The sequence below is a fragment of the Plasmopara halstedii genome (genome assembly GCF_900000015.1).
Source record: "Plasmopara halstedii genome assembly, contig: Scaffold_650, whole genome shotgun sequence".
Taxonomy (NCBI): Eukaryota; Oomycota; class Peronosporomycetes; order Peronosporales; family Peronosporaceae; genus Plasmopara; species Plasmopara halstedii.
In genome coordinates this window covers 1989004-2000479 of record NW_020187567.1, presented here as the reverse complement: position 1 = coordinate 2000479, position 11476 = coordinate 1989004, and the positions used below count along the sequence as shown (strand labels likewise).

Here is an 11476-nt window from a genome sequence, read left to right as displayed (position 1 = left end):
TAACCTGTTATGTTTGTGGCCGAGTGGACCACTTTGAACGGGACCGCCCGACGAATGTGTTCAAACCCACTGGTGTATCACCAGTTTACTCGGCTCGAAAATGAGAATGAAGGCGAAGTGCCAGCCGACGAGGTGGCCGTTCGACCAAATTCCGCAGCGGTCGAGGAGGCCCATCCCTCAACAACGCCGATGATTTTACACCTTTCAGTGTGTTTTCCCCATCGTCGGGAAACGCGCAGGCCTTTTCGGCGTGGGGTGGTCTACTAGGGTAAACCCCGCGACTTTCTCTTGTGGTAGTATTGTGCAGGGGAAGTCGCTGCCCCCAGGAATATTTCGACTACCCACGAAGAAGGAGAGGAAGTGAGGTCTTCTCGCTCTTTTGGTAACGGTGAAGAGGTTTGGAAGACCATTCATAGTCTTTTTTTGACTCTGGAGCGTACACTTATCGCGCTCAGAAGAAGAATATTGTAGAAAACTCGCTCCTCTTTGATGTAGCTTGCGCGACAATCATGGTAACATTTATGTTCGTGTTACGACGGGTGCGATCGTTATGCAACAGAAGATCAAAATCGATCTACGAGCGGAATTCTAAAACTTTGACTTCAAGTCGACGTTCTCAGTCATCGACATGGATGATCGGTATGACCTCATACTAGATTTGAATACCACGAGCCATGGATCGACTGGAGGACCAGCCCGATTGCAAGTAGCTTGCCGGGTGGAAGTCACACCTACGGACGCAATGACCCGTCTGTGGCTATCCACAAGCGTAGCACTTCGCGATCAAAGATAGAGCTCACTGTATTGACGTTTGCGACATAGTTATGAGGCCACAAGTCAACAAGAAGGTGCGGTTTGCGACGTCAGTTATGTCGAAACATGTTAGTGCTTCAGTAGTAGGATGAAAGATCAGTGAGGAGCCAGTGTTTTATAAGTGTAGTTTTCAAGAGGTTAGACGTAATCGATGAAACAGTACATTACGTCAAACCGGAGCTCCAAATATGTCTTTTCATCAAGATTGTTACATTTGAAAAGTAACCAGTCAAGCGCTGTCAAAACAATTCAGGAGAAAGATCTCTTATGATAGTTTTCGTTCTTCAATAGCACTAGTGTAAAATTTAGCACATTTTACCCTTAGCATTTTGACTACGAGATTTCGTTTGGATATATTAAGCATCGGACTAGGGTTACAGTATGTATCCATCATAAGCAAAGTTGAATGGGGCATACGGCCAGCGTAAATAGGCAGCGACGCAGCCCAACACTCACGCTCAATGGCGATCCCACTAGTGCAGCTGCAGAACCACGTAGGAGCTACACACCGTCACAGATGCAGGCGCTATATTTTAGTCGGGGTCGGCCAGATTTGGCGTTTTTATCCAATCAGGGACGCATGCATTCCGAAGTTCCGGGGCTCCAACAAACATGTACTGTCAAGAGTTACGTCAATCTAAAGAAGTCCAGTCTTAAACTGGAGCAATCACTTATGAACTTGCAGCAGTATGCTTTAGAATTTCGATTTGACGCTACTAAACCGTGTTGGATCAGTATCTATTTTGTGGCAACAGAGACGATTGATACAAAAACTGGCTGCTGTAACATTGCATTGACTTACTCAGACAAAGTACCCTTGTTAAAGAAGCTATTTTCTATTGGATCAGACCAGCCGTTCAAGCTGAATGCCACAAAGAAAAAAATAGAGGACGGCCACGAAGTGCACGAGCAGCCATTGCCACCTCTTGATTTCTCGCTCTATGACCCTGATGTGCTGGTGTACAAGTCGGGTTCCAATGAGTTTCCGTTGATTATTGTGCTTGAAGTATCCTCGGACAGTAGGTGTCTTTCATTTGTTACTGTACTCATGCTCACAGATTGCTGTGCTGATAATAGCGGATTGCTCACAGTCACAGACGACATTTTGTACCTTTTTTAAAAATTATGAAGGCGCATGGACTATCAAGATACTGAAGCAGAAAGTTTTGGTATGGATGCAAATCTCTCTTTGCAGATTGTACCTACTGATAAGGGTTATTGTTTGAACTGTCAGGTGGACGGATCTACATATGAATTGCAGGAGATCTATGGCATAGATGGATCTGTCACCGCAGCACCGAGGATGGAGCGTGGTGAAGACAGACGGCAAGAGTCAAGTCAGGCTGAGAATGATTCCATCAACGAAAGCGCTGAGTGCATTATATGCTTAAGTGAACCGCGAAATACTACCATTTTACCCTGTCGTCATATGTGTCTTTGTACCGAGTGTGCTGAAGCTTTGCGCAAGATCTCCAGTACGTGCCCAATTTGCCGGTCGCGGGTCGAATCGTTGCTTCAGATTTGTGCTGACTAAAGAAAGAAAATATTTTGAAGCTTGAAAAATAAGACGAAAGTGGAAGCTACCGCGTGAGTCAGCAAGATGAAGATTTTTATCAATTCTTCGGACGAGATAGAACGTGGATCGTGAGAATGTCATTTTTGACATGCATCAGGATGGCGAAATTTTTTTTTGCTGAATTGATGTGTCCTTGAGGAGCTATTTGGTAATTTGACCGGGATACTTTAAGGTTAACCTGTGCTTATAAATCAGTAGAATTTTGAGGCAGCTCAATTTCAGATGATACACTTGTCCTGGAATCTTCCAACTTTTTGCTTCCGCATCATTGGCATGCTGCAAAAGTATCAGCATCTTAAGTTGCCGATGTGATCTGCACTTTTGATATTGATACTGTCTTTAAAGCTGAAAACGTAAGAGTGGCCCCTGGAATATTGGAGACGCGGGCATACTATCCATACTCAGGTCTACATTGTTAAGGCTTAAGGCAATTCCTTGGCGCAATTCTGCAGGTACAGAGGTCTTATCTATTCTTTGATTTTCCTCCGAAGCTGACATAACATGGTAAGTAGAGCATTTACATATCAAAAGAATTTATCAAGTTACTGGCTCCTTCCTTTCGCAGAGTGGAGGACCACCGAAATCAAAAGTTTCCATCGGCTTTCGCTCTGGACAGACCTTCACATACTGAATTAATTCTCTATCTGCACCCTGTCTTTACTAATGCCCACTCACGATCGTGACACTCAGTTCAGCGCCCTTAATTTTTCTTGTCTTTCGTTGATTATCTTGTACAAATACTGGTGGCGCTTGAAGGTGCGTGTTTAGTGGTATAAAGACTCGAGAGCCGCTTGTTCGATAAGTCTGTACCCTTCATTGTCGAGAACACCAAACACATGCAGATCATACGTTACTGTCGCACCGCAACCCTTCGCTTCCTAATATATGCTTGTGCTTAGGCTTTCTCTGGTCCTGTGCTCACCAGCTACTGCTAGTTGTTCTTCCTCCACATTCCCTTCATCTGTGACGATTTCAGTCAACCCAATTAATACCTATTCTCAATCCAAAACATGAGAGCAAAAAAGTACCAAATTAGCAGGATAGCCCCGCAGAGACCTTGGCTGCTGAACTTCTTCTGCCGCAACTTTGGCATCCAGATCACCTGAAGACTGCGACTGGAAATCACCAGCAGCCGGCGGACGGCTACCACGATCAGAGGGGCTTCCACCATTATTGTTTCCACGTCCTTTCGGACTCTGTGATCCTGCTTGGCCAGCGTTATTGTCTGCACTGGAAATCGAGTCATCCGAAGTTGTTGGAGATCCTACTTTTCCCGCATTGTAAGACAGCTTTCGCGTCATCATCTCCACCATTTGCTCCCGCTTCTTCAGCTCGCCCTCACGACGCATATAGTCCACTTCCAGCTCTGTTTGACGTAATTTTAGATCCAGAGGGACAAATATTAAGCAAAGACTTCTGACCTTTCAGCTTTTTTTCGCGAGCCATCAATGCAGCCTCCTGTCGACGCAAATCTTCCTCGATTCCTAGCAGCTCCTTCATCTTTTGATTGTAAGAAGTCTGTAAATTTTGGTCGCCGCCAGATTGCGGGACATTAGCCGCAGTATACGCACGTAATCGCTGTTGCAATTGTGGAACACGCTCCAAATCTTCAATTCTTGGTCGTCGAGAGCGCTGTCGATGGAGCATCCATCGAATGACCTGGAAGAGGCCCTCGGAGTACTGAGAGGGAATTCGATTAAATTTGCCTGCATTGATTTTTTTAGCCAAAGCGAGTTGATTTGTTGCATCAAAAGGTGGGCCGAGTGTAGCCATCTCGTAAAGCAAACAGCCAAGGGCCCAAATGTCAGAGCGGTCGTCGTAAGTCATTTCATTTACCATCTCGGGGCTCATGTAGTAGGGGGTACCGACATTCGTCTGAGCGAATCGCGATTCGCTGCTTAGCTCCTTGGCGAGACCAAAGTCACCAAGCTTGGCGTTGTTCTACAAATAAGTAAGAGCGAGTATATTAGGCACACAAAACATAGCAGGAACCTGAAAGTCAAAAAGCTAAGTAGGTGCGTATCTTACGTTGGAGTCTAAGAAAATGTTGCCAGGCTTGATGTCACGATGTAGTATAGGACGGATGACATTACCTTCACGGTGGCGGTGACATTCCTTAAGTGCGAGAAATATGTGCGTAAAAATGTGCCAAATGAAGCCCTCTTCGATGTAGGACCTAGCATAACAATAAGAGTTCGTAGACATGAAGAAAATTAGTCAGACATCTATGTATAGTTTTCCAATATTGACAAGCAATGTTGTACCCCTCCCGCTTCTTTCTCTTTATGAATTGGCCAAGGTCACCGCCTTCGCAGTACTCCATGACAATGTAAATTCTAGTGGCCTGTTTATCGATGACACGGTCCAAGTAGCGAACAATATGCGGGTGTCTCAATTCTCGAAGTATGTTCACCTGCAACACGAAAACATTAGAAACGCGATCAATTTATACCTCCAAACACAGGCGCACCTCGCTGACGATGAGCTGCTTTTCCTTTTCACTCATGGCGCCATAATTAACTTCCTTCCACACCAGCATCTGCACAGAAAACATACGCGTTGGTACAGAGTCCTGCATATAATTGACTGTTCTGTTCGCCCCATTCTCCTCACCTTGCGATCACTTTTGCGTACAATTTGCGTGACGACGCCAAATGAGCCTTTGCCGATGATGCGGACTTGCTCGTATGCATCCATAGTGAAATATGACTAGCGGCCGTTTAAGAAAGAGAGAAGCACACTTGCTTGCAGACAGGGGGTGGAGAAAGTGTTTGACTAATAACGCGTGAGTCGACACCGAGCCTATATAGAACAGATCGTCGTAAGGCCTTGTCTTCTTTCCGCTGTTCTTTGTTTGTGGCGGGGCGTTCGTGTCGCTTTGTGTAAGAGAGTCAGTGGGGGAGGGAGAGTCGTGGGGACGATTGTATAACGGTTAGGATTTCGGTTAAGGTAGAGACTATTTAACTCTTCATTTTGCCTGAACCGCTAAGCTTAATTCAATGAAGACAAACTGGCGTCGGAAGAGAAAGTCGGTGAGGCTTGCTCACAACAACAGCCGTTTACAGTTTCATGATCTGAGCAGAGACACACATGTCAATCCAAAGCTGACACACAGTTATATCCTGTTTATAGCTTTAGTTGAAGATTGAGGTAGGATGGCTACAATTTTTTATGTCGTAAAATTGCAACGTCAGCGCTCGGCAGCCAGGAGCGCCTCCTTATCGATTCCATCCTCGTCCGGCATAAAGTCCCGTCTTTTCTTGGCGCCTTTGCGATTCAAAATCGATCCGTTCTGAAAGTCCACCACGTTTAAAGCAACCCCTACGATGCTGCCCAACAAGCCAAATGACGCAAACAACAGCTCCACCCCTGGAATGTATCGATTATTATGGTTGAATTCAGAAGCCACAGCCAGCGGGAACAGCGCAAGCCCAATGTTCTATACAATTTGAAAAAGAAGAGACGTGCACATGAGTTACTAAAAGGACAAATGGTCAAAATAAGCGCCACAAATTAGATAGCGTCGCTTTCCAAAATGAGAGACGCTTCGTTGCTGCCGTTTCTTGTTGCTAGAAACGAGCAACAGTACAGATCCTCTTGTTTGGGCACTCGAGTTACTCGACTCATGATGAAACGCACCTGAATAGCAGTAATCGCTCCGTAAGCAGTACCAACATGTTTGGCTTCAACGACAACTGCGTCAATATGGGTCTCAATTACTTTTAACGCGTCGACTCACACAAATCAATGTCAACTTACATGGAACAGATGGCCACAGTGCCGCAGCGAACACACTGTAGGCAACTCCTTGTAGCAACAATGGCACATAGAGTGAAACTTGAGTTAGTCCGAGCAAAATGTGGACTAAGGTCAGCGCTAGAGAGGCCACCAATGCCAGCATAGCGCGAAGACCAATTCGGTCGACCGCAAAGCCGAGAAACGGAGAGATGACTGCGCTTATTATGTATGGGATTGACATAGGCGTAGCGGCTTTTTGAGCCGCGTTCGTTTTCGTCGCACAGTACATTTTGGTCAGCGGGCCAACTTTCCAAGCTTCTTCGTCGCAATTAATCTTGTCACCTTCGATGAGTGGAGGCGAACTAGAGCAATTCCACTGATCCAGCGGCTCTTTAATCGTGCAGTTTGTCGACAAAAGCGGAAGCGGCCATCCGTACGGCGGAACGCTTGGGCAGCCATCAACAATTTCTTGACAATCGATTTTCCGAATGTAAAGCCCATCTCCACACCGTCTGCACAATTCGGGAGGCTCTTTAAAAAAGTCTCTCTCCATCAAAAGACTGCTTGCTACATTATTAAAGGGTATGACACAACCGTAAACCACCAAGCAGCTTAAGGCCAATAGCCAAAAGGCTAGGCGGAAGTGTCTAACGTCGCTAAAGTGAATGCTATCACCTTCACATACTTCTTTCTTCTGGTTTCGTTTTTTCGTCAGCTGGTCGGCTCGCTGATCAATTGGAATCAATAGCAGCACGGTGAATGCGGATGCCATACACATGATGACACCAACCCAAAGCGCCTTCGACACGCTAAATGCTTGCGCAACAAAGGGGCTCAGTTCATTGTTGATTACACTTCCAAGTCGAGCAACACTAAGATTAATGCCCAAGGCCAGTGCAAGTTCACTGTTCTTAAACCAAGACGCGACAAGTGTGCCCTGCGCTACGCCCAAACTTTCTCCACCAAAACCGAAGATTACTCGTCCGAACTGCAACGTAAAAACATCAGCAATCATTCCCTGACTTAATTCAAATGCTATAATTGGCACACCAGCATTAAATTAAAGCTGGAAAGCGAGCAGCCCGTCGCGAAAATAAATTGACCCGCCAAAATTGCCGTTGAAAACGCGAACAACATCACGCGAGCACCAAAGCGATCGACGAGCACGCCGCCAAAAAACGGTAGCAAGATGTTTGGGACTGAATATAGCGTATACAACAAGTTCTTAATCAAGTACACATGCACAAGTGTATAAAGGTATTAGGCGATGATATCATGAATTAATAGTTTCGGCATGAAAAGTGGAAAATCATGCTGCCACTTACAAAGAGGAACTCGTAGCGATCCTTATGAATATAACTAAAGTGCTGTTGCAACTGAATTTTGAGGGCCGCAGGATTGTCAAAGCAGTAGTAGTTGCCAATCATTAGTAAGCACGATAAGAACAGCACGAGCCAGCGCACATGTAGCTCGCTTTTATCTTCCATCGCAAAAATGATGGCATAGGTACGAAATCAAATGAAAAAAGTGTGAGATTTGTAAAAGCATTAAAATGGCAACAGCGACGGCAATAAATTCTCTTCTCCAAAATTTCTACACACGACTCAACGCACAGCTTGTCCAACTAAAGCCGCGTCGTTTACTTGATTGTCAGATTGTATTCTTTGGTTTTGCACTTTGTCGACTTTTGCGTCATACGATTCTTTGTATCCAGACAGCTGCGCGACACGTACATCATAGTGGCACCTTGCAATAAAATCCCGCTTCTTCTCCTGGCGTTACACTCAAGAATGCGCGATTACATACAAACATTACAAAAAACTCGACGACATAACCAACAAGAATTTGTTTGAGCATTTTTTTCAGTGTTAATAAAAGAAACGGACTTTGTGATTTACAGAAGGTATAAGCAGGAAAGAAATAGCCAAGAGTATAAGGTTTACAATAGGATGTTGTGAGCTATAGTGAAAGTAAGAAACCTTTCATCAGCAAAGTATGATGGCGCAAATCAGGATAGCCCAGCTTGCGATAATCGCATCGAAGATGATCTGCTATCGTAACAATCAAGAGTATGGATAAGACCATATCTTCTGTCTCTTCTTTCTTTTCACTTTAGACCACATCATCGTGCGCATGTTGTCACCAGCGCAGTCGTTTCGCTCACACATGTTTTGGGTGCCACAGCTTTGTGCGAAGGATGTGCTTTCACAAATAAGAATTTCTGTGAGCTTGAGTACATTTAATGTACTCAAGCTCGCCAGCGCAAAATCGAAAAAGGGAACAAGTTTGTACCAGAATCGTTTTTAGGTATTCTCAAACATGGATATGCACACTGTGCGAGTTAATAATCCGAAAGGGATGCAAACCAAGCATGCTGAGCGAGTTCCAGCTCCATGACGTCAGCATAGTTCTCGCTTGCGGCTTTACGTGTCAGCACATTCTGGTGTTTGAGCAGGCGAGGTTTATAAACGTACACTTCTTGCGAAGCATATTTTATTGGAGTGAGCGAAGAGTCATTATATTTAGTTGCGATGGAAATGGCTCGTGACATTTTCTGCTTGTGCATTACTTACATGTGCGCTTGGAAAAATATTGATGTATATTCAAAGTTCCATTTTCTCACTAAGGTCACATTTGCCCACACAGTAAACGTGTAATAGATACTTGATTTCTTTGATAATTCCGCTTTGATGACAACGCTTAAAATCCAATCAGCTAGCTATATTATAAATGTCTTCCGTTTTGTATCTGAATTTCTTATCCTTTGTAAACCTATTATGGGATAAGAAATGAGCAGTGATATTCTATGCATACGTCAAAAATGAGCAATGATTGCAGTAAAGTAAGCAATTATCAGATTATACAACGAAATATCAGAAGTCTGCTATCCCGGTTAGAGATGACTAGGAAAAATCAATTGTAGTCAGTATCTAAGAGAATTAAGTAGCATTTAGGCATCCAGTCGAAAGAAATCTAGTTTAGAAAAGTCTATAGATGGCATAACCATAGCGGTCGAAAAATAGAACTATGTCAAAAAAATCTGGCTCTGTCATCTACATTTTGGTAACCTGAAAATGATATTGACTCTATCCATTGTTAGCTATATCCGGTGCTTATTGAGTCCATTAAGCGAGCTATCTCAACATAAAAACGTATGCTATCGATTGTTCATGTTGCTGCGATTGAATTTCCGAATTCTTTGTATCATAACTGTCGGGGAAGGCACGAAAGTGCTTAGGGTTTTGACGGCATGCAGTAGTGACAAGCGAGCAAGCGTATGGTGTAGGCACTGCCATCGTGGTTCGTGATTTGCGGCGGTTGCTCGCACCGCCTAATCTGGCATTTCGACGGCGCTCAAAGTTCTTGTCTTCCCGTTCAGAAAGCACAAATATAAAAGATTATGTACTTAACAGCTGAAAACTCTTATTGCGCAGTGGTGTCAAACCCTCTTCCATAGGCGGCAAAACTATCATTTTTATGGGAGATCTCCGAGCAGGTATAGCGCGTACTAAGATTGCAACTGGATTTCCGTGCACTTTGCAACGAGGAAGCTTAAACAAAAAGTCCCCGCAACAAACGCTCAGAGGTTGGGTTTGTACACTTTTCTAGCGGCTGGGGGCGGGCATTGTCGCGAGAGCAACACATAATCCGCATCTGTAACAGCTGCTTCATAGAGTCGAGTAAACGAAGCTGAACGCACAGGAAATACAAGTGATGGGTTGCCACCGTGACGTCGGCGTCGTGTTTTGTACTTCGTATAGTCAAGCATTGGTGGCTTCTTGGGCTAAAAACCGCTGCACCAAAGCCTACTGACAAATTCCTAAAAGGATGGACGCCGCGTATTTCTAAGTCGGCGCGGAAATTAAGTACGGTATTCATTGTCACTCTCTCTTCCTCTCGAAGAGTACGGGTTTCCTAATTGCTGTTACTCTAATCGTAGGCGGAGCTCCTGAGGGATGATGATTCGTGCTGTGAGCGACGCTTGCAGAGAAACAAGATAATGGTGGCTGTGCTCGCGGTGTGAGTTGAAAACCCGCACTCACAAGTATTTGGGGACTCCACTCCAGCGAAACGAGCAGTTTCAGACGGGTTAAGAGTATAATTACGACAGGATATGAGCAAGCTGGGCTCGATGATCTGGGTTCAGATCTTTGTTGACGACCCGGACATTAAAGTGGGTTGACGCAACGATACATGTTGGATAAGAGCACGGAGTTCTGTACTCATGCAGAGCTCAGGTAGATTGCAGCGAGTACCTCCTCCTCTATAATAAAATAGGCAGTATGTCGTCAAGTAGGAGCTTACATGTCAGGTCAGAATTTGGAGCGATGAATAGCACCTCGGCATTAACACGAGAATTGCCTTCAGAGCGTCGGTCGCTAGGATCGCGCGTTTCATCGGAGGCTTGTTGAGCCATTTATCAAGGCGTACGGAACAAGTTTTCCGGTGCAAGTATTCTGTGAGGGGCAGGTACTGTAAAGTGCAAAAGGTGGAATGAGACTTAGAGCGCAGTGGTTCTCGCCGAATGTTCACTTTCTGCAACGTCTGAAAAGGCGAGGGGCATGATCCCCAGTGTGGTCCAGAAGAGAGTGTAATGGCGCAAGAACTGTACTATTCTGTTCACCTTATTTTTCTGCTACTATGCAAATGAAAAATTGTACGACTGTTCGAATTTAACATTGCAAGCATCTGTGTGATTGTGAATACTCGGACATACCAAATCATTGATATTTACAGACGATAAACCTTCGAAAAGAAGAGATCCGTGGTTATTGTGGTTTGCTCGCCGCACGTCAAGTAACGAAGGCAATCTTACTAGAGAATTTTTTAAACTATATGTGAAGTATCAGTCAAAATAGAATAAGATTGAGGCTCTTGGTTTCGCTCCGGGTGTAACGGGGTTTCACGTGCCCTGGTATGAAGGATGTGGGTCACACAATGATGTGGCTGCACTTTTACAAGAAGTCAGTTCGCTGCTGGACTGCCAGTAGTTATACAATGAATTAGGTTCATAAAACATAGATAGGAGAACCTATGGATTTAGATATGGGCGCCTTTGTAGCAAATCAAACCGATATATACAGTTTACTGAAAAAGTAAACTAGCCTTGGGTTAAGGATGTAATTACTCTTGGAATAAGTGGATCGCGATCCGCTACACTCGCTCTGGTTCTAAGTTTAGAACGAAGGTCACCGACCTTGATCAAGCTTCCTCTAATCGTGAGAGTCACGATAGACCCGCTGCAAGAGGGAAGTGCGCTGCAACTGGCATTTTCGCCCTTCTCCAAAGAAAATAAAGGTCGAGGGTGCGTCAGGTTGTAAGCCGCAACGACGCTGTTGGAAACAAGTG

General features: G+C 44.7%; 4 protein-coding genes across 4 annotated transcripts; 1 reads left to right on the top strand and 3 right to left on the bottom strand.

The window, feature by feature from the left end:
* Positions 1 to 1219: 1219 nt before the first annotated feature.
* On the top strand, positions 1220 to 2347 carry PHALS_13036 (probable e3 ubiquitin-protein ligase log2-like; the record flags this gene model as incomplete). Its single annotated transcript, XM_024728708.1, has 3 exons — positions 1220 to 1832; positions 1891 to 1982; positions 2048 to 2347. The coding sequence occupies 3 exons, from the start codon at positions 1220 to 1222 to the stop codon at positions 2345 to 2347; spliced, it is 1005 nt and encodes a 334-aa protein (XP_024579158.1).
* A 509-nt stretch (positions 2348 to 2856) lies between these two features.
* PHALS_13035 (nek protein kinase) lies at positions 2857 to 5086 on the bottom strand (the record flags this gene model as incomplete). Its single annotated transcript, XM_024728707.1, has 10 exons — positions 2857 to 2880; positions 2936 to 3007; positions 3065 to 3200; positions 3340 to 3350; positions 3418 to 3755; positions 3811 to 4330; positions 4418 to 4565; positions 4654 to 4802; positions 4860 to 4928; positions 5003 to 5086. 10 exons carry the CDS (start codon positions 5084 to 5086, stop codon positions 2857 to 2859), a joined length of 1551 nt encoding a protein of 516 aa, XP_024579157.1.
* Positions 5087 to 5579: 493 nt separating this feature from the next.
* PHALS_13034 (major facilitator superfamily) lies at positions 5580 to 7614 on the bottom strand (the record flags this gene model as incomplete). Its single annotated transcript, XM_024728706.1, has 5 exons — positions 5580 to 5828; positions 6029 to 6084; positions 6149 to 7115; positions 7178 to 7351; positions 7453 to 7614. The coding sequence occupies 5 exons, from the start codon at positions 7612 to 7614 to the stop codon at positions 5580 to 5582; spliced, it is 1608 nt and encodes a 535-aa protein (XP_024579156.1).
* Positions 7615 to 7642: 28 nt separating this feature from the next.
* On the bottom strand, positions 7643 to 8789 carry PHALS_14657 (uncharacterized protein). The gene has a single exon (XM_036407543.1). It carries the CDS (start codon positions 8691 to 8693, stop codon positions 8469 to 8471), a length of 225 nt encoding a protein of 74 aa, XP_036263237.1. The 5' UTR covers positions 8694 to 8789; the 3' UTR covers positions 7643 to 8468.
* Between the last annotated feature and the right edge of the window lie 2687 nt (positions 8790 to 11476).

What these genes read in the sequence shown, in the direction of transcription:
- PHALS_14657 (XM_036407543.1), bottom strand. Translation starts at nt 8,693, where the DNA reads ATGCACAAGCAGAAAATGTCACGAGCCATTTCCATCGCAACTAAATAT.